This window comes from Neopelma chrysocephalum, unplaced genomic scaffold (genome assembly GCF_003984885.1).
Source record: "Neopelma chrysocephalum unplaced genomic scaffold, ASM398488v2 Primary Assembly neopelma1_85, whole genome shotgun sequence".
Lineage (NCBI taxonomy): Eukaryota > Metazoa > Chordata > Aves > Passeriformes > Pipridae > Neopelma > Neopelma chrysocephalum.
The window spans coordinates 3229077-3253047 of NW_020897747.1; the positions used below are offsets into that span (position 1 = coordinate 3229077).

At 39.9% G+C, this 23971-nt stretch overlaps 1 protein-coding gene across 23 annotated transcripts in view; it reads left to right on the top strand.

The window, feature by feature from the left end:
• ABLIM1 (actin binding LIM protein 1) overlaps positions 1–23971 on the top strand; it is a 202499-nt gene that overhangs the window by 140462 nt on the left and 38066 nt on the right. For 15 of the 23 annotated variants that reach the window (XM_027692212.1, XM_027692204.1, XM_027692211.1 and 12 more), the window contains 4 exons: positions 9347–9434; positions 13973–14031; positions 16425–16487; positions 23098–23175. In XM_027692212.1, coding sequence (XP_027548013.1) covers positions 9347–9434; positions 13973–14031; positions 16425–16487; positions 23098–23175 — 288 coding nt within the window. The remainder of the gene's footprint in view (positions 1–9346; positions 9435–13972; positions 14032–16424; positions 16488–23097; positions 23176–23971) is intronic. The other 8 variants (XM_027692215.1, XM_027692200.1, XM_027692201.1 and 5 more) reach the window with 1 other exon arrangement.

The window sequence follows — 23971 nt, forward strand, 5'->3', positions numbered from 1 at the left end:
AAGTGGGAGATTCCTGGTGTTGTGGAAGATTGCCTGTTGTGTGCATCCGGTACATAATCCATTCACAGGACTCCCTGCAGTCCCTTGACTTGCCAATGAACTAACACTCAGCAGCAAACCAGGCCAAGGGCTTTGCTCTGCTTTCAGCAGTCTGGAAGCTGTGTCTGGAATGGCTTTCACATCATGCTGCAGAGACTGGTCCTGAGCTGTGCAGCTCAGCACACCTACACAGCACTCTTGGGAGCCAGCACAGGTGTTTTGCTGGTGGAGGCAAAAGCTGAGCTATTCCAGTATTATAATAATAATGGCCAGTCTTCGTGAACGAAGATTTGGGGAAAGGTCTTTTACCTTTCCAGCCTGCGCAATGGATTTTTTAGGTGAGACACAGCATGCGCTGAACTGAGCCCACCCTTTAATCCTAAGGTTCATCTGCCGGGGCCAAGCAAGCTTGGACAGTGGCAGTGAGGTCCTCAGGACGTAGGTTTGTTTAGAGTGTCCTTCTCATAGATGGATGGCCTCACAGGGCTAACGAGCTACCATCTGCCCGGGGGACTTGGGATTCGAACCCGTGGTCGCAGCAGTGAGAGTCCTGCATCCTAACCACTAGGCCACCAGGGGTCCCCTATTCCAGTATTAGGCTGTTTGAAAAGGCCCTTGGCACGATGGTGAAGTTACTGTAAGGTAGCTTTGCTGGTTAATTCTAATTATAGACTAATCCAACAATATGAATGTGGCTGTAATCAGGTACTTCACTTTCTGAAGTATCTTTTCATGGCAGAAATCATGCTGGACAGAATGCATACAGGTTAAAGGAATGTTTAGTTATTGAATGTGAAGCCTAAAGATTACAAAAGGTATAGAAAGTCCACACCTGTAATTATGAACTGGACCTATTCCAGCATTGTGAAGAAATAGAGGCCTTGCCAGACACTTGCTGTTGAGGAGTTTCAAAATTAAAAAAATAATCTTTGCAATAAACAGGCTTTAAAAGAAAATTAAATGGTGGGTGCTGGATTTTGCCCTCATATGTACCTAAAATAAAGGTAATGAAAGCAACGAATTCACGGATTTATATTGTAATTAGATTAGAATGGAACTTAATAAAATGTAGTACATATATTTCTTCTGGATTGTTTCTGATTTAACTACATGTTCAGTTAGTGGGATCGGGTTTCTCGGTGCATAAATCTAACTCAAGATCCTAACAGAGATGTTGTTAAAAATCCTGGCAATAGGTAGTAAAGCTGTGTTTGGTATTGCCTTGCTCCTCTGTACTGGCCAGAGAATTCTAACCAGTCACTTTGTGCTATAGTGGTTACATTTCTTAGTTGATGGAATTCTTTGTACTGAGCTCCTGCTGCTAACTGTGTAGGTAACAAATTCTTAACTTTGGCCCTGTGTGTAGCAATAGGTGGATTTGCCCCACAAAGACGGAATGAACAGCTCCATAAAGACCATAATTGATAGTTAAACGTTTCACCTGCGTGTGGAACTTGCTCAACTTTAGGTGTTGCAGGAAAGTAAGAACTCAAAGCAGAGCTGACAATGCAGTCATAAGTAACTGCTAGGCTCTTACTAAAGTAAGTCCAGTTGATATTCAGCTGTCATGAGGACTGTTTCTTCATGACAGTAGAGCAGTTGCACAGTTGGGGATTTAGCCTGAATCATTACTCACATCTTTGTTATAAAGAAAAACTGTATTCCATGCAGTGAATAATTGCATTGCTATTAGCAACAGCTAATGTGTATAACAATATCATGTGCCTATGGAATTAACACTAATAAGTTTCAAAGTTTCTTACGGTCCACCCATTAAGGAACATACTAGCATGACATTGATGGTCCCTGTTGGAATGCTGGGAAGTATTTTTGTATAAAATCAGAAACTGGGCATGAATTAACAGTGCAAGTGTTCATAACAGCAGGGCAGCTGCGGTTTTGTCTTACCCAAGGCAGCACAGCAATCAGTGCAAGGCTCTGAGGGTCTTCCATGTCTCTTGCAGGCATGTTGTCATTCAGATTTACAGTCACGGCCTCACGCTCCATTTCCCACTTTGCTCCAGTCTGGTGTGTTGCAGCTCCATCAGCTTGGGAACTGCCAGTGTGAGCTCTGCTTCCTGCTGCTCCATCCTCTCTCGGGTTGAAATGAGGCAGAGGCTGTCCTGAGAGCTGTTTCTATTGAGATGTTGTGACAGTAGTGTAAAAAGCAGCTTTAGAAGGTCCTATTTTTAAAGATACATATTAAAGAAGAATTTTTTTAAATAGAATTTTTTCAATTTTATTACACTTTCCTTCCTTTGGTAGTAGTAGAGAACATTATGGTAGATTCTGAAATCCTTTGGAAGCAGAGGAGCTGCACTTTTATTTTTGTATCTGAGCACAGATATTTGTAGTGACTTGCTAAACAGATAAGAGCCTGGGAAAAATGAGTGGACAGTTTGGGTCAGGATGTTATTAGAAGCAAATTTTGGTCTTCAGAGTGTTTATGCTGTTCCAGCCGCTCGTGAGATCACAGAAGCCTGCAGAGAAGGAAACAATGGAATTTGATGTTACACTGAACATCAAATAGGGTCGAAGGTTCTGTGACCTCTGCAAGTAATTAAAATAAAGCTTCACTGGAAAATGGTAGGCTACTGCCACAGTTCCTGTTTTACAATTCATGACATTCCTTAAGGGGTTTAAAAGATGAGTCTGAATTATTCTTTGTGCTGCTCCTTAGTCCTTAAGAGAGTTAAGAAATCAGGTCATTCTACTCAGAATCATGGTAGAAATAAATATTTGAATAGGTTTGTTCATCAAACAGGCCTATTAGACCTGTTCATAAAAATTAAAAAAAAAAAGCAAAGAGGGGACTGCTTTTGCTCTTATATGTACTCTTTCAACTACGTAATAGTTTTTGTAGTATTTAATTAGTATTAGAAAATTAAAGCTTTGCACATGTTTGGTAGCTGTTTGTCAGGTGACTGCTGTCAGTGACTGCTAAGATATCTTTGAAAGGAGAGTGAGTGAGTGCAGCTGTGCAAATGTAACACAACAAATATGCACTTAATTGTGTCCTTTGGCCAGCAGAACATGTCTGTTGGTAATTAGTTCTTTCTCTACCAGACCCACTGGCATGTGAGGTCTCCTAGTGGGATTCTTGTTATTGTTCTCTCTGGCTCTTGTTCGCTGTTGTTCTGGAAGGAAGGACAGAACTGAAGGCATGAGTAATAGGAAATCTTAAACTCTCATGTTCACCAAAGAGGAAAACATTTATTTAATCAGACTATAGCTTTACAAGCAGTCAGAGAATAAAAGTTAATCTTGTGGGAAGTGGGGGCAGAGGGGTTGGACTCAGAAAATACAGTCCCTAGCTTTTGAAGTACTATTGCCATGGGGTTAATGCTGCATGTGAGCTCAATGGAGGTACTTTTTCTGCTGGGTTTCTGGGGCATGTTGTGTCAGTTTGTCTACAGCTTTATTTGCAGCTCCAGGGTTGGAATAATTCCTGCAATACCCACCACTGCCTTTTGTGACACCTATGAGTGACAGTACATTGCTGACTTCAGCAGGTCCCCAACGTGAAGGCAAATGAGTGTTGTGCGTATTGTGAAGAGGTTGGAGCATCAGTGGTGTGAGAAGGGCTTGTACAGGATCCCAGTGCATGGTGTTCAACTGGTGCTTCAGATACCTCCCAGCCTTTTAAACTGCATGAGGTCTCTTTAAGCTGAGATGCACGCAGGGTGTAAGGCAGTGGCTGTTTTGTGCAACCTTTCTCACTCCAGACAACTGTGCAGGGTCACTACCTCTCCCATTAGAGAGAGCCTTCAAAGCCCTCTGTAAACAGTACACAGAGGCTTTTAAAATGGTTCAATCAGCTAAGGAGGGCTTGTATGTCCAACTTGCAGTCATTTAGGAGAATAGCATGCTGGAAAAAGGCTGAAAATTTAAAGCTGCTGAGTTTGAAAAGGTGATGAACGAAAAATTTGGTTTCTCAATATCAACTATTATTATAGGTCTTGGTATTGTTATAATACATAATAGAGCTTGTATTTTTGCTCATGTTATTTGTGACATGTCCTCTGCAGAATATGCACACCCAGTTCCCCTGTGTAGCCCATCATCCATGAATCCTGGTTACTGAACCTCCTGCTGTCATTCATAAGCCTTAGAGAGGTGATTACATAGTTTTATTCTAAGGACTGGTCAGGAGGAATAAATTTCTGTAATGGTTTTCCTTGGTGGTGTTTCTCCAAAGTGTATATATGACACTGAATGTTTTTTAACCTGCTTTGTAAATTGGGAAACTGAAGCTCAGTGTTGCTGCAGACTTGATTTCAGTGTAAGTCTTGAAATTACCAGAATACATAGAACCTTAATACTATCTAGTGTTGAATCTATTTTATTTACATGAACATACATGTAATGTGCATATTGCATATAGTATATATATTTAGTAGTACATAGAAAATAAATAAAACATATATTGCTGGTCAGTCACCAATCAGTGAGACTTGCAGAACCTTAGAAAAATACTCCAATTTAGCATCCATACAGGTACATTCATAATTATGCTTACAGTATACCTTTGGCTACTGTTCCTTCTTTCTGCAATTCTAAGGCTCTGTAAATGTTTGGTAAATGAGTACATACTACTACTTTTTTAAATCTAATTTTTTCTGTCTACTGTGTACAAATGGGATTTAATCTGATAACCTATTTTAGATTTATTAATGTGGGTAGATAAATAGGAAAGTCAGAAGAGATTGTATGTTGTTATAAATTGAAAACTGATGTTCTTTGCTTCTAGGGCTAATTCAAGTGCCAGGTGATTTAACAGAGACTTATAAGGAGTGACAGCAACACACAAGTTTAATATTTCACTTGACAGTAAATTGCTGTCAATTCATTCAATTCCATTTAAGCATTTGTATGCAAAAGGACAGTAAAAATGTTCAGTATTATTTTGGTTGGTTTTAGCACTTCTAGCTAAACAAAACCAGGGTATTTACAGCAATTAATTTAGCTTGCTCAATCTTAGTTTAGGGACAGTCCTCTAAGGTGTGGGTCACAGTTTGTGCTCGATGGTTTGTATAGCTCTGAAAACCTCAACCAAAGCTGGAATAGTTCAGATGGGATCATAAGCAGTATGGTAAATCAATACCTAGTGGCTGTATACACAGCTAACTGCAAAGGATTTCTGGATGTGAACTTGAGAAGGGGTGAGGAGAGCTAGGCAAGTGTCTTTAACCTTCTTGCACCTTGGCTGAAGAATGTTTGGGGCAAATGTGCACTTAATTTATGTCACCTGTTACTGCCATGAGGATTGCAATGCAAATATTATAATTCAGAGCACAGCAGCATAAGATCACAGGAAGCTGAACACGGGACATAGTGAATGAAGGTTTAGTAGCCCTAAAAAGGCAAAAGCAGATGTCTAAAAAGTGTGAATGTTTCATTGCCTTGTAGATCCAAAAGGTTTTCCTAATACATTATAAATGACTGATTTTTAGCAACCATTTTCCCAGATGATCACAGCAAGTCAGGCATAGCAAGATTAGTCCTGAGTTAGTTGAGATTCAGAATGTTTTCCAGTGGATATTCACTGTAGAAAGGCTCACACTCACGAATTGTAGAAACATTACTGAGGCCGAAAACTCATGGAACTATTTTGGAAGTGTTCAACAACATCTGCAGCAGCTGTGGTGTGTAACTCCCCACAAACCTCTCCAGTGCAGGGTGTGTTAGCACTGTGGCTTCGCAGGGTTGTGTTATCTGGGGCGTGGTGTTCAGTCATCACTCACACTGGGCTAAAATTTGGCCAGTTGTTTCAGACCAAATAAACTTGAAATTGATCTCTGCCTGCTTTGAAGAGATGGCAGATATACATCATTTAATATAAGAAATTTTTCCAGGAAAAAAGTCTTCAGAGAGGCCACAGTTCTACACATAATAATGTGATGAATTCTGGATTTGTTTATCCTATAAATAGTTTAATAAGATATATAATAGCTTTAAAAACATGTAAACTGCTTGTAGCAATTAACAGATGAGTACTTGAATCCAGACTCCCTTTCTTAAAGGATCCTCATAAAAAGCTTTTTGGTCAAGTGAAAAGTAAGTGCAATGTTTATCATATGATAAGGACAAGTGAAAGATTCAATTTTGGCACTAGATGGGCTGGATACAGATTCTTTTAGGACAAAGTATGGATCGCATTAGTAGAAGTAACTTACCAAAATTAGTATGAATTGACTCCAAAACAAGGAACAGGAAGCTCAGAAGCCTGGGATATGACTGTCAGAGCAGCTATGGAAAACCCAAAGGATTGGCACCTTCTGCTTATAAAAAAGAGATGCATCATTTGTTTAAAACATAGGTGCAATATGGCCTTCTTGTTTCTAAACAAAGACATACAAACAAAGCCAAGCAAACAAAAAGTCAAAAGAAACCCAAACCACCACACCTGAAAGGCCAGACTGGAAGAACAGAAGCTGAAACTGTGCCCGTGTGAATGTGTGATTTTCTTTGTTCACATGCCATGGTCCTCTCTACTATAGGTATCTCTGCTGGATCATAACAACCCTTCTTAAAACTACATTGCCTTAGTTGAGCATCAGGGTGCTTGGCAGGGAATTATATCTTTATAAAATCTACTTCATCTGATAATGGAAAGTTTCAGTCCTTCGTGTCTGGGAATTTGGTAAGCATCTCACAGAACACAATCCCATCCCAGACAGGATATCTCAAAGGTTAATTAAAAATAACATAACAGACCCCATACTCTTCCAGTTCAGACTGTGTAGCTCCTTAGCTACCCTGCTGAATATCTTTGTAGAAAGTACAAATTTTATTTCAGAAAAAGCCATGTACCTACTAAAATTTGAGCTCTGTTAAGCAACACAGTTATGCTGCAGAGATATTCTTTTGTTTGATAAGACAGTCAGAGACCCCCCTCCCCAAAAGATTCCCATTTTATTATTTCAAATGTATTTTTCAATTATTGTCTTCCTCTTTGGAGAAAATATTTTTTGGCAGTGATTCAGCCTTCTTGGGAATTTTTTATATCTCATTAACTGGGAGCGGTTCCCAGGACGTCAGATTTGCCATCATCTTTAAATCAAACAAGTCTAAAATCACTCATAACAAGGACCTCTGTGGGCCTCACTTTGCTGAAGAACTTCAGGAATGCTCAAAAGTTAGGATTATTTTTTTTTGCCGAACACAGATAAAGTTGCTGTTCCTCTGTATGTGCGATATTGTTTGCATGAGGCAGAAAATCCAGAAGATGTCTGTATCTGCTGAATGATGAGTTGTCTGAACTGGAGGTCTACCTTTGAATCCTCTTCAATATTCACAGCCCTAAGCTGCATATCTATATATATCTATCTATATCTCCACAGCTACTTTATATATATAAGGTATATATAAATGTAAAGTAGCTGTTCTTTGCACTTCTGCACTCAAGATCAGAATAGTTGTGGTTTGATGCCAGTGTTACAATTCAGATACATTCGGACGTTCTTAATTTTCTTTTTCTTAAATTTCAGTCTTGAATGAAATTAATGGGATGGCTCAGAGGTTAAATAATTGCTAGAGAGAGCGAGAGATGAAGAGGACAGACAGTAATGAAAATTAAAGAAAGAGAATGAGCATTAACTGTGTTTTTCTTTCTCAGTTCAATATTGGGTTTGTTGCTTCAAGTCAAACATCAATTCTCCCTCATTAGCTTTTCTTCCTCAAGTAGCATATTTTGTAGTAACTTTTCATTCTCTCTTTTATCAGAGACCTTTTTTTGTCTGGTAGCTCTAAATATGCTGTGCAAAAAACCCTAAATCACATTAGTCTCCCTGTTTGGTGGATTTTGCCCCTCAGAAGCAGGAATCAACAACAAAGGCAGGATCTGAGTAAGAGAAGTGCAGATTTTTTGCAACTGAACAGTGAAATGTATGGCTAAACTAACAGCACACTGAGCCCTCTTCTCTGGCCTTGTATTGTTGAAATTCCTGGATGGGAATTGTTAAATTAAAATTAAATGATACGACTTTACCTGTAGAAGGGGTGGGTGGTAGAGTTGGTTTTCTGGTAGCTGTCAGGTACTTAAACCCATACACTTCATCCTCTCATATAAATACTTTTGAATAGTAAGCCTGTATAATCAATGTCAGATGGGAACCAAAAATATGTTGTTATTCATCTCAATAGACATAACGAAAGGTTGAATTTAGTAATGTTACAGTCCTAAGTGTAGTGAGGTAGGAAATGGTTTTGATGACATTTTACAAGTCAGCTATAGAGGAAACAGATATTTTTTTCAAATCACATCTCAGTGGATAGGGAATATTCTGTGAATCCTTGTGAAAAAGGATTTGAGGTTAACTTGTTTGGAAAGCCAGGTACAATTTTTAAAACCTTTTAGAATGCAGTACTTGTCACTATTAATTATTTGTAGGATTATTTTTCAATTAGAAGTCTGATGTGGACATTGTGCGCTTAGTTTCTGATGGAAGGAAGCCAGTGCATTGATTGCTTTGGTCTCCTAAGGAGAAGAATTCACATTAATATTTGGGCCTTGATTTTTCCTGTCCCTATAGTCCTGAAATCTGATCAGCTTTGCCTATTATGGGTGTATTTAAGAGAATGAATGACTCAGTGGATTTGGGTAACAGGATCTAGGGTATTTAGCATCTTTATAAAGTAGTTCAAATTCAGCTCAAGCTCTCTGTGCTAGTGTAGCTTCTGGAGTCAGGCATCTGTGAATCAAGTTAATAGTCCCAGACGTGGCTCTAGAAACATCTCTCCATTAATGCCATATCAGCAGTATTGGGAAGAAGGCCAAAGAACGAAATGGCAGGTTGAAAAATCATTCATTGTCTAAATTCTTCTGTAACAATGGAGCAGTTGAGAAAACGTGCTGTTGGACCAAAATGAGGAGGCAGCAGGTTTACACAAGTATCTCACTGCAGTGTGACATCCATTGTCTTGGACTCTTAGAGAGATGAAGATTTAAAAAGATGTTTGTCAAATCACGGAGAACAGATACATTCTGATGTAGCCCCTGGCCAGGAAGACTTTAAGCCACTGATTACTTGAATAGGAAGGTGTGAAGAGGAAGGGCTCTTCTGTATTTTCTTGTTTCTTACAGTCTTTTTCCCAAGTAGTTGCTGCTGAGGACAGAACAGATCTCAGGGCTGAAGCAGTATGGCAGAGCTTACATTCTGATCACTATTGTCACATTGTGAGGGCAATGTTATATCATAACAGGTGAACTAGAAGAAAAAGGGCAATAGTCTGTCTGCAAATAATGGTCTGTCACAAAGCAGTGCAATGTGTTTGTCCCTCATGTCCCTTTTTTGTTTTTCTTTAGGCAGGTGACAAGCATTATCATCCAAGCTGTGCACGATGCAGCAGGTGCAACCAAATGTTCACAGAAGGAGAAGAAATGTATCTGCAAGGTAAGGATGTCTCCATTCCAAAACAGGAAAATCAGACTTTGGAATTTTTCTATCACAGACCTCAGGAGTTTATAAACCATTCCCATGTAATATGGCCGAAGACTATAGTCATGTTCTCATACTTTTTCACTTGAAACCCGTTTGCTCTATTAGGTGGCCATAATGTGGCTTTGCAGTGACTCTGCACCCCAGCTGAGGCAGACTGTGCTTGCTAAAGCTGTGTGGCAAAAATGAAACTTATTAGGCTGCCTAAGCATTTCACATGCCATGGATGGCTCAGCATCCAGACTGGTATAGGAGATACCAGACAAAGTGAAGGGGTTTCCCCTGATTCCTTCTGGTCTGTTTCTGTGCTCTTCTGGACCACACTCCAAGCTTTAAAAGGCAAAAGAAAAATTTCCAGGGGCTGCAGTGAGTTTGTTTTGAACCATGTAGGTCTCATTCTTCATGCACATTGACAGAGTATCTCCTCTGGTTCTTAATCGTATTTGCCTATTTCCCCTATATCTGGTCATGTCTCTTTTTTATTTCTGTCTACTCACAGTCACTTCTTTCTTGAATGTTCATTTCCATGTCCTCTTTCTTGTTAACAGTCTCACACTATCAGGTATTGCCAAGCTTGTTTTTTTCATTATCTTTTCACATAAAAATGAATTTGATCTTTTCCTTGATTGAAAAGTAGCCTTGATCTGAGTTCCTCTTACTCTTGGAGAATGTAGCCCATTAAGTATTAAGCTACAGTTATTGTTATTACTTGCTGTAGTATTAATTAATGTTGGTAGAGGAATGTATAATACCCATTTATGTAAGCCAGAAATCAAAGTGAAAAAGGGAGATACATGCTGGGGTTTTGTATATTGCTCTTAGGTTAGAAAACTTGTTTGCTCTACCTGAAAAGGACTGTAGAAGAATAGTGAAAAAATTATGAGTGTGTGAATGCAGCCATCTCTTGAAATCTTGAGGAGAGATTCTTTCTGGAGGAGTTCCAAAATAAGATAATACTATTAAGGAATTCCTTTGAAGCTAATTTGTTTTATTTTGTAGTTTGCCCTCCCTTGTAGTCCATCTCTCTCATCTCTCACTGACCTTTTACCTTAGTCATCTTATTCCAGCTGTGCACAGAACCGGATGTCAAGTTGTGTAGCAGCTCTGCATTGCAGGAGGAAGGAGAGGCTGCAAGAGGGCTGGGTAGGAAGTACTGCTTTCTGATGGCAAATTGAAAAGACTAATTTGAAAGCAGCAGTTACAGCATCTGGCAACTGGTAATCTTAGTTTCCTTACATCATAGTGTGATAAAGTACAGGCAGAGTTTGAGGTGAGCATCAGTTCATCCTTTGCTGTTATTAATAACAACTGTTTGTGACTGATGCTATTTGTACGAGTGCAGCAGAGAGTGGGAGTTCAGGTTGATTGGGCAGGCTCTGGGGTAAATCTCTACAGATCAAACTAAGACAGAAGGCATTGCTTCCACTTAAACTAGGCTAGACTTTGTCCTGTCCAAGTTTAGGTGATAGGGGAGAGGAGAGAAACCTGGCTGCTTCGTCTGCTGTTTTTCTCTTTTTAGCTGTATCTTTCTCTCCATGATTGTGAATCAATGTTCTTTGTGCTCAGTCTGTCTCAGGGGAGGAGCAGCCCAAGTTGCTTTATTGTTCACAAGCTGTTTTCTGACTAAATAATGTTATCTCTGAGTGTGCTCCAGACTGTCCTGCCAAGGCTTTCCTAGCTGAATTCAGCGTACTTGTAAGTGTGAGGACCCAAAAGCCTTTCCTGTGCAGAGCTCTCAGCTGAAATGTATATCCTGACTCCATCCAAATAATTTACTCTAGGGTGCAGAATAACAGCATTCCAAGCATTTCTCTGAATTAAAAATAACACCACCACAACAGTGAAGCTAGAACTAAAATCACATTTTTGATAAAACACATAAAAGTATGCAGCTTCCATCTCACTTCTAATTGTCCTCTCCCCAGAATATGAAAGTACTGTTGCTGGTATTTGCTTTGTAGAATAGAGGAGCCTGGCAGGATTGCGGTAGAAACTTCCATTAGAAATGTGTGGGAAACATGCAAAAGGAGAACATGGAAAAACAATCTGTCTATCTTGGGGCTTTCTATGTTAAGGATAGTTTGAACAATGCTAGCAGAAGCACTCTGTCTTGGCACTTCTCCAACACACAAAAAATGAGAAAGAAGCAGCACCAGAAACTTTCTCTTTTCCATTGACTACCTGGTAATACATTATTATATGGGCTGCCCAGAAGGCTGTTGCTGAGCTTAGGATGTTGCCCAGTATTTAGAGGGATACTGATGTTGAAATAATGGTACATGCAAAGTAAAAAGCTGAATAAATGAACATGCTAGTTGGTGTTTGCCAAGGGAGCAAACAAACATATATTAAGAATGGGAGTAACTACAATTTGCTGAACTGTTTCTGGTAGAAAAAAAAGAGGAGCGATGCAGCTTGAGAATCTGCACCATTCCAAACATTTCAAAATAGGTTGGTATGTTTGGATGAATAGATCATGAAAAATACTTACATTTAGTTCCTTAAGCCTGCTCTATCTGATTTGGGTTTTTAAATTTCACATCTTCCAAATCTCTTATCATTTTGTGGAAGAAAACTCACAACCATTAGCTAAATGACACCATGAAAATGACATCCAGACTTGCATTTCTTGTTCACTTTCAGCAGCTGCAGCATTCTCCTGGGGTGTCCCTGTAATTGTGCCAGTTTGTCATAAATACTGCCCAAAATGCACTGACAGCTTTTTCTTTGATATTGGGGATAGTTTAATAGGAAAGAATCATAGAATCATTAAAATTGGAAAGACCCCTAAGATCATCGATTCCAACTCTTAACCTAACAGTGAGGCACAGAGGAATAGGGATCATTTTTCTCAGTGCCACACAGGAAAGAAGCTCAAAGCTGGATTTGAGAGTTGAACCTGAACCTTCTGAGTCTTAGCTGATCCTTGAGCAATAGGTGTCATGTTCAGTAAAGTCTTACTCAGATCACTTCTTATAACATGATACGGACTTACAACATGAACTCTCTTCCTCCTGAGTGGACAGGGCACGCCTGTCTCCTGATCTGGCAGGCTCTGTGGGGTCCTGGCTCTGAGGCTGCTGTTTGTTTACAGAGAAGGCTGTTGGTACACTTCTCCCTGTTGACTGATGGTTTCCCCCTGCCAAACGCACAGTTTCTTCTTCCTCGGCTTGGACTCAAAGCCAAACATCTCAGACCCTTGATCCAGAGTCACGGCGTTCTCTTCTGTCTCCTGATGATGATTATGTTGTGTACTGCTGGGAAGTGAAATGACTCCTGCTGATCTTTACTTCTGTACCACGCCATGTAAGGGTTCATTAGAACAAAATTTCCAGGGGCCCTGACCCATACCTCCCCTGGGCTCTGAGGGTGGGGTTTCCTCTGGCTGCACTTGAGCTAATAGTCACCAGCAGGAGACCTGGACTGCTCTGTTTGGTTTGTCTGTGGACAGAGTGAAGAGGTGATGTTCCCTCCTGCAGATAGTTCAAGGCTCTGTGTTGGCTTTGTGGTGACCGGAGTGAAGTATGAATTTGACTGCAGATGCAGTCAGTGTTAAAAAACAGCATTAGCTTTTGCTCTGTTTCAACTTGGCTGATACCTGCCAGCAGCTTCCCAGCAGTGACCATATTTTATACTCTGTTCCAAAGGAGAACTGAAATAGGATGAAAATGCTCCTTGCCCCTGACATTGCTCTGCCCTTGGGAACAGCCATATATTTCCATTTTTACAGCATGAAAGAATCCCATATTTTGGGAAACAAACAGCAGAGGCCCCGACTTTTTTAGTAGGATGTATAGCTGGAAATACCAGTGCCACACGTGCCACTGACCTTGCAGAGCAAGGGAGTAGGAGTGATGTGTGTGCCAATGGCATATGCAGTGTGCTGGGATCTGGGGAGAGGCTCTTTCACATGCTGCTTTGCACCACCTGCCTTACTGGCCTCTACAGCCCTGACTGTGCTGTGTTGTGAATTTTCTAATTTTGCTTTTCATTTTGCATAAGTGCAGGGAAGAAGTAATCTGAGTGATACTTTACAGTAACTGAATATGACACCCACTGCTCAATGGACTTAGAGGCAGAACTTCCTTTTTACGTGTGGTGTAGGACATAAGGGGAGAACAGATCAAGTAACCATGGCCCAGTTCCTTTGCTCTTACCCTCCGTCCTGCCAGAGGAACCCTCTGTCTTTCTGTTCCTCCAGCTGGTGCTCGCTGACTCTCTTGCTACTTGAGGCTGCTTGAGTTTTAATTAAGAATGTGTGCAAAGTGCTTTGGCAGCCCCAGGACGAGGCTGCTGTAGATATGCCAGGGATTTGAATATCTTTTTGTTTCACTTGTATTTCTCATAAACTAGACTTTAATGTGAATTACTTGCGTAGTTCATACAGATTCACCACCTGCTGCCATGAAGTGATTCGCTTTCATAACTGACTTGTCATGACCAGAAGTCATCTCCTTTGCTCTGAATAAAGATGGGTTTCTTTCCTCCCTCAGGTTCCACTGTCTGGCATCCCGACTGTAAGCAATCCACTAAGACAGAAGATAAGCTCCGGGTAAGCTGAATTCATGGCAATGACACACCATACATTTTGCACACACGATAACTGAATGTTGTTTTTAAAAGAGTGACTTTTTCCATGTTTTTTTCACATAGCTGTCACAACTCTGGCAGAATATACAGTGGAGGCACTTCAGAGGTATTGCTCTGATTTTTAGGCTTACCACCTTCACATACCTGTCTCAGTGCACTGCCTTAAAGATAGTGTCATTTACTGACATACAGACGTGGCAAAGTATCTAAGACACTTCATTTCATATCTCAATTGTTGTGAGAGAGACTCTTAAGGAGAAGATATGAACAGGGCAAATGCTACCATATATTTTAGTGGGTTTGCACATCTGTGTAATTGCTTTATAGTTATCCCCTGTTCTGAGTGGTTATTTGTAGCATTTAGACAAGATGAACTCTTCTTCCTTTGCCATACAAGTAAACCTCAACCTGAAGTGATCCTAATTTGAATGCCAAGAAGAGCCACAGTTACCCTTCGAGTCACTTCAGCATATCCAGACAAATTTTCTGGATCAAATCCTGACAATAATGCTGCACTGATGAATGCTAGAGCCTGGCTTTTTGTGTGCACCAGGCAATTCTAAGCCCTTATTCACTAATTCATCTTCTGGACAATTTAATGTTTTTGATATCTCAGTTGGTCCCTTGAATTTCGCTAATTTGTCAGGATGTGAGAATTAGAGACTACATGTGAATAAAACGTCTCTCAGACAGGGAAACTAAGAGGTATTGGTGTGGAGGTACCTACAGTATCCTGTGGGTTGCATTCTGTGTGGGTTTCATTCATTTCTTTAGCATTTATTCCAGTACACTGGTCTGTAGAACATCCCCTGCAGAGAATTTATTATGATCGTAGGTAATGTGCAGGTAAATTCTTGTTGTGCAGAGTCCATGTTAGTGTGGGCAAAAGTATAATTGGCCCTACATGTGTATGTTGTCTAGAATGGCCTAACATCAGTGCAGGTGCCATCCAGCATTTACAGATTGTTCTGTGCTGACTTTTCATAAGAAAATGGAAAATAATGCCAGACTGGATTTTTTTTTCTCATTTAACAATTTGAATGTAAATTTGACAGTGTTTTGGCCATGCTTAAGGTCAGAACGCTTGTGCTTTGTGGTAAATGGTTGGGGTACAATACCTCCCTTTGACTTGGACCCAGGAGTCTTATCAAAGCACTCCTGACCACAGTGCGGCCCTTACGAACCTTCTCCAGCTGACCTTACAATCACTTGGTTTACTTCCATTCCCCATGGAAGTGGCCATAGTCCTCCTCAAGTATTTGCCTTTTTTCTGTCACATATTCTAATATATCAGTATTCTTCCCCCTCAGCTAATTTTAATTGAAGTGAATGAAGTAAATTAATTAATTCACCTGCAAGGCTTTTTTTAAGTGAGTTCTTGCAGGAGAATGAAGTGAAGCGAAAGAAGGTGTATTGAGGGAACATCTGAGAAATGTTACAGTACAGCTATCCAAGGTTACCTTGTTCCTGAGTGAGAGATTCTATGCCGAGGTTTAATATGTCTTTAAAAGGCATTGACAAATGCATCATACTGAAGCTGGCTGAGAGATGGAGCATTTTTAGGTTCAGCACTACATCACAGGTTGTCTAGTCTGGTGCAAAGTCAGACACTTTAAAATTAGTTGGAGTTCACTTTGATGACTTTGACACATGCTTCATAATATTGACCCAAATGAAGGAAGTAGCAAACAGGTAGGTACAGAAACAAACAAAACTGGGGGAACTATGTGCTATTTGAGCATGTCAGCACTAAATTAGGAATTGTATTTTAATTGAATTTCAGTTTCTTATGACGTACATTTAGACCTAATGTGAGAATTGGAACCTGGTTTTTGAGTTGACAAATAGCCACTTTCAGGGTTAGGCCTAGATTTTCTGGTGGTTCTGCAAAAAGCCAGTGCCATTGCCTATTTGCTTGCTGGGTTTCCTTTCCCTATGGAACAAAACAAAACAAAACAAAAAGCCCTTTTATCACTGAAGTAACTTCAGAAGTTTTCAGCAAGTTCTGTTTTCTTTTAGTGACTGAATTGTGATCTAAACTAATCATCATTCTAGCTGGTCAAGATCTGAAAGGGAGTTCATTAAAGCAATGGTTGCTTTAGATCTTTCCCCCATGGATACTTGTGGAATATTACAAAGCCAAAACAAACAGAAAACAGAACAACCATAATGTATATTGCTTAGGTGTTTATTTAAAACTGTCTGGCTGTTCATGATTCTGCAGTGATCAGTAAGTAACACAGATACTATAACGCAAGTAGATATTAGTAACTTGATTGAAAAAAGAGCTTAACCACTGAACTGGGGAAACTGCTTTCCTTTTCACTCATTTTTCCCTTTTGTGTTTCATGACAGCATTCCTCATCTGAGTTCTTTTATCCAAAGAGTCTGGTTCTGCGCAGGCCACGCTCTGCAGAGGTTTGCTGTTGTGTTTTCATAGTGTTGATAATGATCTTCTTTACTGAGAAGATTCTTCATTATTGTCATTTGCTGCACTTGCTACTACTCCTGCCACACAGCTTTCCTGCTATCACTTGCCACCATGGGCACTGACGCTGTATTTTGCATCACTTGTTTCAGTGTTGCTTGTTAATGCTCACCTTTTTTGTTGAATGAAATGCTTAAAATTAACTTTTTTTTTTTTAGATTCAGATGAGCTTTTGGGGGCTGTAGTATTGGTCTTCCAGTATTCCAGAAAGTTTTTCTCATGAAACAAAAAATCAGAGTGCAAATATGAAGCAAATGAAAATGGTGAAAAGCATCTGACTTTAAAGCAATGGTTAAAAAGAAATTGTTTTCCATGAACAATTACTTATGTTTTTAGGAAAAAAAATCCCATCAGTTAAATCAGTTCCTTTTTATATGTATCGACCAAACACACATGAATACTTTAGTTGAGAAAATGTTTACAAAATTCCAGGTTTGGGCATATTCCATGTGCTGCCTGAGAGCATTTACCTCTCTCTAATCTGGCACACATCCACATCTCAGTTGCAAGGTCTTCCCTGTCCTCTTGATTCTGGAGTAGCTTTCTACTTTCAGACTTTGTTGTGTTTGCTTTGCACTTACAAACACCACCCACTTCCATTTCTTCTCCTTCAGGGCAGTACTTATTTATTAGGTGTGTCTGCTGTGGGGGATGTGTGGCTGTGCTGCATGCAGGTGCACCTGAGGTAGTTTTCACCTGGTGATGAAGTCAGAATGCTCTGGTATGGACTTAGCACAGGCTGGCAGTGGGCAGACAGGCTGAGAGAGTCCATGCCACTGGATTTCCATTGTGTCAGTTCATGTGGCCTTCACATCTCTATTTGCAAAGTAAATTTGGTTGTATGTCAGCCAGGGTAGGATGCATGTGATAGATCCAGTCTTCAGGATGGTCTTAGGTGGTTGGATCCAATGCTGTGATTAAATGGGGGTTAATGCAAGCCCTGTACCCTTTGTCCTGCGCAGTAGTTTAGTCGCTTAACCACTCTTGAATATTACTCTCTGCTATCTACAGATCTGTATATCAAGCAAATCCAGCCTGTGTTATCTGTGCTCTTAAGAGAGCAATGTCTCTTCAGTCCTAGACTTTATGGAATCAAATGTTGGAGTCAAAGAACAGCAAACTGTGGGACCATTTCACTCATCTTTTAGGCCAGTGGAGTGATTTTTACATTCAGCTTAGCATGCACGAGCCTAAGTTTCCAGTGCTGAAATCCAGGAGCCTTAGGATTAAGAAACCAAATCCTATCCAATGTATTAGAAAAATATGCAAGGCAAAATAGGAGCAGCCCATGTCAAAATAAAGGAATGTTCTCTTCCTTGCTTTGTAGACTGTGTGGGATACAAATAGCTTAGGGTCAGATGAATATACTCTTGTGTAAATTTGGGCAGTACTAAATTCTGTTTAGATTTATGTGTGGATTCTACAAAGTGTAACTCAAGGCAGAATTTGGCTTCAAGTGTTCTGCAGAGTAGACACAAAGATATTATCATTGCTGTTACTATAAAGGTGGGCCAAAGGTTTGAATCTACATGAAGATTGCAGTTTGAAAATGGTAGGGTGAGAGCCTGTGAATTTCCTGAGAAGCTTGTGTTGAATTCATTATGTTCTGGACTTCCCACTTTATTTTCTTGTTCTTTCCTGTCTTGTTCTTAACTGACTCTTGATGAAGGCTAAGTTTGCATGAGTAGTCTTGTAAAAGTTTGTTTGGTACCAACATACCTGCACTGATTATGTGCTAAAAATTCGTTCTCCTCTCTGGCGTTAGTGCCTAAAAAGGAAAGAAAAATTAGTTGTAACATATTAATATCCGTGTTTGTGTGAGTTTGAACTAAACCTGTTCACTGGTTTTGTCTTGATGCATATATAGTGCAGAGAAATAAGAAATGCATGCATCTGAAGGATACACCCTTGTAAGGAGGAGGGTACAGTTAAATAGCAGGCAGGCGCAGTGAATGCTCTGACACTGAGGGGCTTTCTTGGTCTTGTACACAGCCACTGGAAATTACTGAAATCTGTAGGAAGCCTGTGTTTTGTGAACCCTGGTTCCAAGTCCTAAATAACTCAAAACCTTGCAATTGATAAAGCAGGTAGTCAGAGTAACAAGTGGTGTACTGAGAAATCCCAAATCCCTTGGTGTTGCAAAGTCGTGTCAGCCGAGTAGAAGATATTCCATCCTAAACTTCTAATAGCTTATTTACAAACATGCTTCACTTAAAGTAGCTTCTGAGGTTTAGAAAATTTGCTTAAGCTATAATGTTGTGTTATTAAGTGAAAACATATTCATTCTTCTGCAGCTATTATCACCGCCTTGCATAATGAACTCTATCAAAAAATTAAGGCAGGTACTGTAAATGGGGACGATGCCTTTGTTAAGCAGTAGTGCATCCACTTGACCAGATGTTCTTGGGATCAGTTTTGATCTGGTTGCCTGCACCTGTAAGTTTTTATAGAGCATGATGCTGAACATCTGTACTTCAGAATGCCAGAGCCACCACATTGTAGCAGCATTTGGATGATGTGAATGGCTCTAGGCTCGATTCTTTATTTTTCTTTTCTTTTTTAGAAGTTATTTATTTAGATGGTGCACCATGCATGATGACATGACAAACAGAGGTAAATGCAGATGAACATCTTAAGCTTTGCAGTCCAATATTAAAATATCAAGTTTATCAATTTGGGGCATATGCATGGGTAATATGATAATTGAGCACTCAATTCACAGCGAGCATAAGAGGATGAGCATGACAGTTGGTATTACCTCTGCCAGTCTGCAAATGAAACTGGTAAAGAACTTCTGCATTGAAGTCAAATGCATGAAATGAAGAACAAAAACATAAAAATAAGGACTCTGTGATAAAGTGGGAAATACTGAGTAGTCTTGTAGATACTTTAGATGCTTTGTGATCTGTTTTTTTCCTTTGGCTCCTTTAATGACATGCATGACTTTTTGTTGACTGAATTTCTACTGATTTTTTTCATATACTTCATAGAGTTTCTGTATTTGGTACAGACATCCCATATTGATATATTTACTACTGTTACATCCATTTGCGTGGAAGATGAAAGAAAAAAAGTGATGACTCTTCTACTGTCAGAAAATGTGGAGAAAGGCCATGTACCACAAGAAAAGAAAAATTAAAGATTAGTTCTTAATAGAATTTTTCTTGAAATTTCTCTGCGCAAAGGTGGCATTATGAAAAGCTCTACTTTCTTTCCTTCAAGAAAAAGAACAATGATACAAAGAATGTTCCAGATCTGTTTGTAGAAGGAGTAAGGCAGCTTAACTTGTTTGGTTGCTGGGAGTGTAGAACAAGTGAAGGCTACTGTGATGGAAGTAAATACCTCTAAATTATTGTGTTCATATTAAAGATTGTTTCCTTCTTCTTTACCTTTTTTTTTCCAATAATGTGTGCAAGACAAGCTCACATGTTATCTCCACATCTCCAATGTTAAAGGTTACATATGGGCTAGCCACTATTCCTATTATTTACCTGTGCTCTGATCATCTCCCCTCTAAGGTGGAATTTACACCCCACTGCAGTTACATCAACACAGAACTTGACCTCCAGCGTGTCTCTTGCCAGCTGTTTAATGTAAAAAGTCACAGTGGTGTTACAGAGGGTCAGGGATTCTCAAATGCTGATGAAAATGTAATGTTCAATTTAATAAAAGCCATACCCAGTCACGGATTTTCAGTCAGGAGCTATTACAGGTCTTTTAGGAGGGGAGCCAACCATAGCAACTAAAAGTATGCCAGAGGAACAGCTTTTATCAAGGAATCTTTAGTGTATGTTTGTTAAGGCAAGCAGCATAAATGTTTTTAAGTTCAATGCAATTGTCTTTAGGGGAAAGTGTGAAAGCTGTGAAGGATTCCAGACCATATGGGAAGCAGCAGAGTAGGAAACAGCCATCTGTGATGGAAACAGCCTGTGTAATTCAAAACAAGAAATAGGGCAAAGTGAGGCAGGAAGGGTGAGTGTAGATGTAGAAGTCCTTTTTCATGCACTGTCTTTGAGGGTATGTTATAAATGTAAGCAAGATATAGGACTGGGAGCTAATAGAGGAACCTCAGAGTTCCAGGTTGGATTCAGCTCCTCAGGAAAGGAGCAGCGTGTGCTCAGGCAGTGGATGGAAGGATGGCATCCTGCCCAGGCAGTGTGGAGCTTTGCAGTAGATGGAAGGTAAAATTGATGTACACAGAAAGAATTACATAAAATAGAAAACTGGTTTAAAGGGTGTCATACCTGGCTCATGGCCTTATTAATGGGATGGTAATGAGGAACTTGGAGCAGAAACACAGTGAGGAAATGAGGAACAGGTGCGACAACGTGTCGGTCCATCTGACCACTGCTCCTGTACTCCAGGGTTAAGAGCACCTAAGAAAGCTGTTAACAGGATGTGGCTGAAACTATCTGAAGATGTCTTAACTTTTTTTTATAAATTCACTGCAGTGATAAATGCAAGTGAATTTTACTTAAATGAAAAGATTTTTAGCAGTGACACGAAGAGGTGAAACTAAGGAGGTGGGTTGAGGGCTGAGAATTTCTCGTTTTCTGAAGCAATTACAAAAGATCCAAAGGGCCTGCCAAGTGGGAAGAAGCCATAACTGCCTCTAAGACTTGTTTTCCTACAGCATGGAGAATTGAGCAGACAAAACTCTTAAAGTATGTCTGCCAAAAGCCAAAGGTAACAGAGACACCCCTAACAGTACCTCAAGTACTTAATACTGTTCCCTCTGTTGTAATGAAAACAATTGTTTTCCATAGCAACTGCAGCAAAATGCTACATGTGTCTCCACTCAAACAGAGTGAAATGGAAGAATGGAAGGGGGAGTAAAGTGTTTCCCAACACCAGCCAGATTTTCCAGTGTAATTCTTGTAACATTTCCATGAAACAAGTGGTTGTTGTTGGATTTTTTGGTTTGATTGCATCATGGGAGGAGCTTAAGGGCGGCTGAAAAATTCCTGTTCCCTTTGAGATGCAGGAATTTGCAGCTACAAAGAGAAAAGAAACATGTAAAGGTCCAGCTGAGAAAGTGTTCTCAAATGTGCTCTGGAGAGTATTTGTGACTTTATCAGTCCACAGCCACATCTGCTTTCTGTTTGATCTTAATCTTCACGGTTTTTGGTGGCACATACTCAAAGCCTTTTATTCCTCTGGTGCTCCCTGAGTGTGGTGATTTCATTTCCACAAATGAAGTCAGAGAAAGCCTGCTGTCTGATCCACAGTCAGTCTTCAACATTTCATATATAGATGGTTCCAATAGATTTCCTGGCTATGAAATTAAAAGTAGAAAGTCTCTGAGGTCAATTGAAAAATCCTTTCAGGAAATGTACGCTTAGAGATAAGAAAGATCCAGTAGCCTTTTTGTGTTCACTCCAATATTTCCTATATAAAATCAGTGAGCCAGGCTGTCAAGTCTTGTTTCTCTTCAGTGTGTGCCTGGAGGTCCCTTAGTTCAACGTCACAAGCTGATGAGGTAAGGACTGTTTACCAGGGTTTAATTTCAAGTGACTTTGAAGTATCTCAGTGCACTGGTGTCATCAGAGTCATGTGCTGATGCACTGCTTTTTGATGGGATTTGGTTCTTTGCAGCCACTTAGGGAGCAAAAATTGCTCATGGTTTCTCAGTTGCAAGTGGGATATGATTGACTATCTTTGTGTATCTGCTGTGTGCCAAGTTTAGGAGTAGTTGCCACAATAGCCAGAGTGACTTTTGATCAAATAAATGTTTTTCAAATTCATCAGGTTTTCAGGATCCCCTCATCTTGATGATAAGTTATCTCCTCTCACAAAACTTCCCCCAGGGCATCAGTGTCTGTTTAGTCCTGACAAAGTGTTGGAAAATCTACTAAACATAATAGCACTCGCTCTGCTCTGTAGGAGTGGGACTGTTCTCATGAATTTCAGACATTGTCATTAAACATCATGACTTTTGCAGCATGAGGAATCATAGAATTTCAACCAGCAGTTTGACTTCCCTGCTGCATCCTGATGGTGCTGCAGATACAGGGAACAGCTCCAAGCAAAGGATTTCAGGTCTTTCTACTTAGAAGGACTGCATTCAGTTCTGTATTCATAATGGAAATCCATTGATTGAACACCTGGAAAGTGATAATGTGTGTGCTGTGCTCCTCACAACAGTTTTGTCTGCTGAACTGCTGATACCTCTAGTGGTTTGTGAACTAACGTTTTGCTAAAATGACCAGCAGGACTATCCTGGATGGTACTTTGGCTCCTGCAGTGTCTCTGGCAGGTGTTGTTTGATTTTGTTCATTATTGTTGTCGGTCTAGTCTTTTACATTGTTTGATTTAGAAAACCTCTTTCCCCTGTCACAGCACTCCTTCCCCTACCAAAAAAAAAAAAAAGCCCACTTGCCTCACAAGATTGTGAAATTTGCCAGAATGCTTGCATTTGTGTTGACATTTTTTCCTAAATTCAGTTAATTTCAAGATGTGTGCAGATTTCTTCATTTAAACTCAAAATTACCAATGTTGATGGCTTCAGGTTGCTTTCAAAAGTTACTTTTTGTTTTTCAGCCTACAAGAACGTCATCAGAAAGCATTTATTCCAGACCAGGTTCCAGTATACCTGGCTCTCCAGGCCACACTATCTATGTAAGTATTCCTTCTGAGGAATAGGCTGCTTGCACATAAAATACTCATGCTGAAATGAATCACTGTTACACTGATGCCAATGCCTTTATTCTAGTGGTGACATCGTTAATTCTCCATGTAGCTTTTATAATTGTAGGACTTTGAGGGCAGAGTAGGCCTTTTCCAGGTCACATTTCCCTTGGAAAGATACAGTAAATCTCTTGAAGTCACTTCATGATGTGAAGGGGGACAGAAGGCAGATGGGTCATTTAGATTTGTAAGGGTTATGTGAGGAGATCTGTGCACTTTGATACACAGTTTTTGAGAGATCTGCTGTCTGCACCTGCAGGATGTGGGGAGAAGGGTCAGCTACACTGAAAGAAGCCTGGCTGACCCAACACCTTCTGTTTCAGAAGTCAGATGTTTTGGTTGTGAAAAGAAGGGTGTTTTGAATTGAAGATCAACAATGTTACTAACCATAATGCTGAATCACTGATTTTATAGATAACCTTGAAACTATATAGATGAAAATGTAATGTAAGACACAGAAATGTATCAGTTGCATGTATAATAATGCAGAAAAATCACCAAAATCACAAATCTCAAGTCCTGAGTTTGAGTTCAACTTTGGTTCTTCTGTGCATTTCAACAACCACAAAAATTAGCTGATGTGTGAAAGGTGTTCACACTGCAGGTATCAAAACACAGAGCATGTCCTGGAGAACTGCCATTCTGCTGGTAATTATCAACTTCATAAACTGTAGCGAATGAAATTGAACTGCTGCTCAAAATCAGTCTGTAGGGCAACATGGTGGCT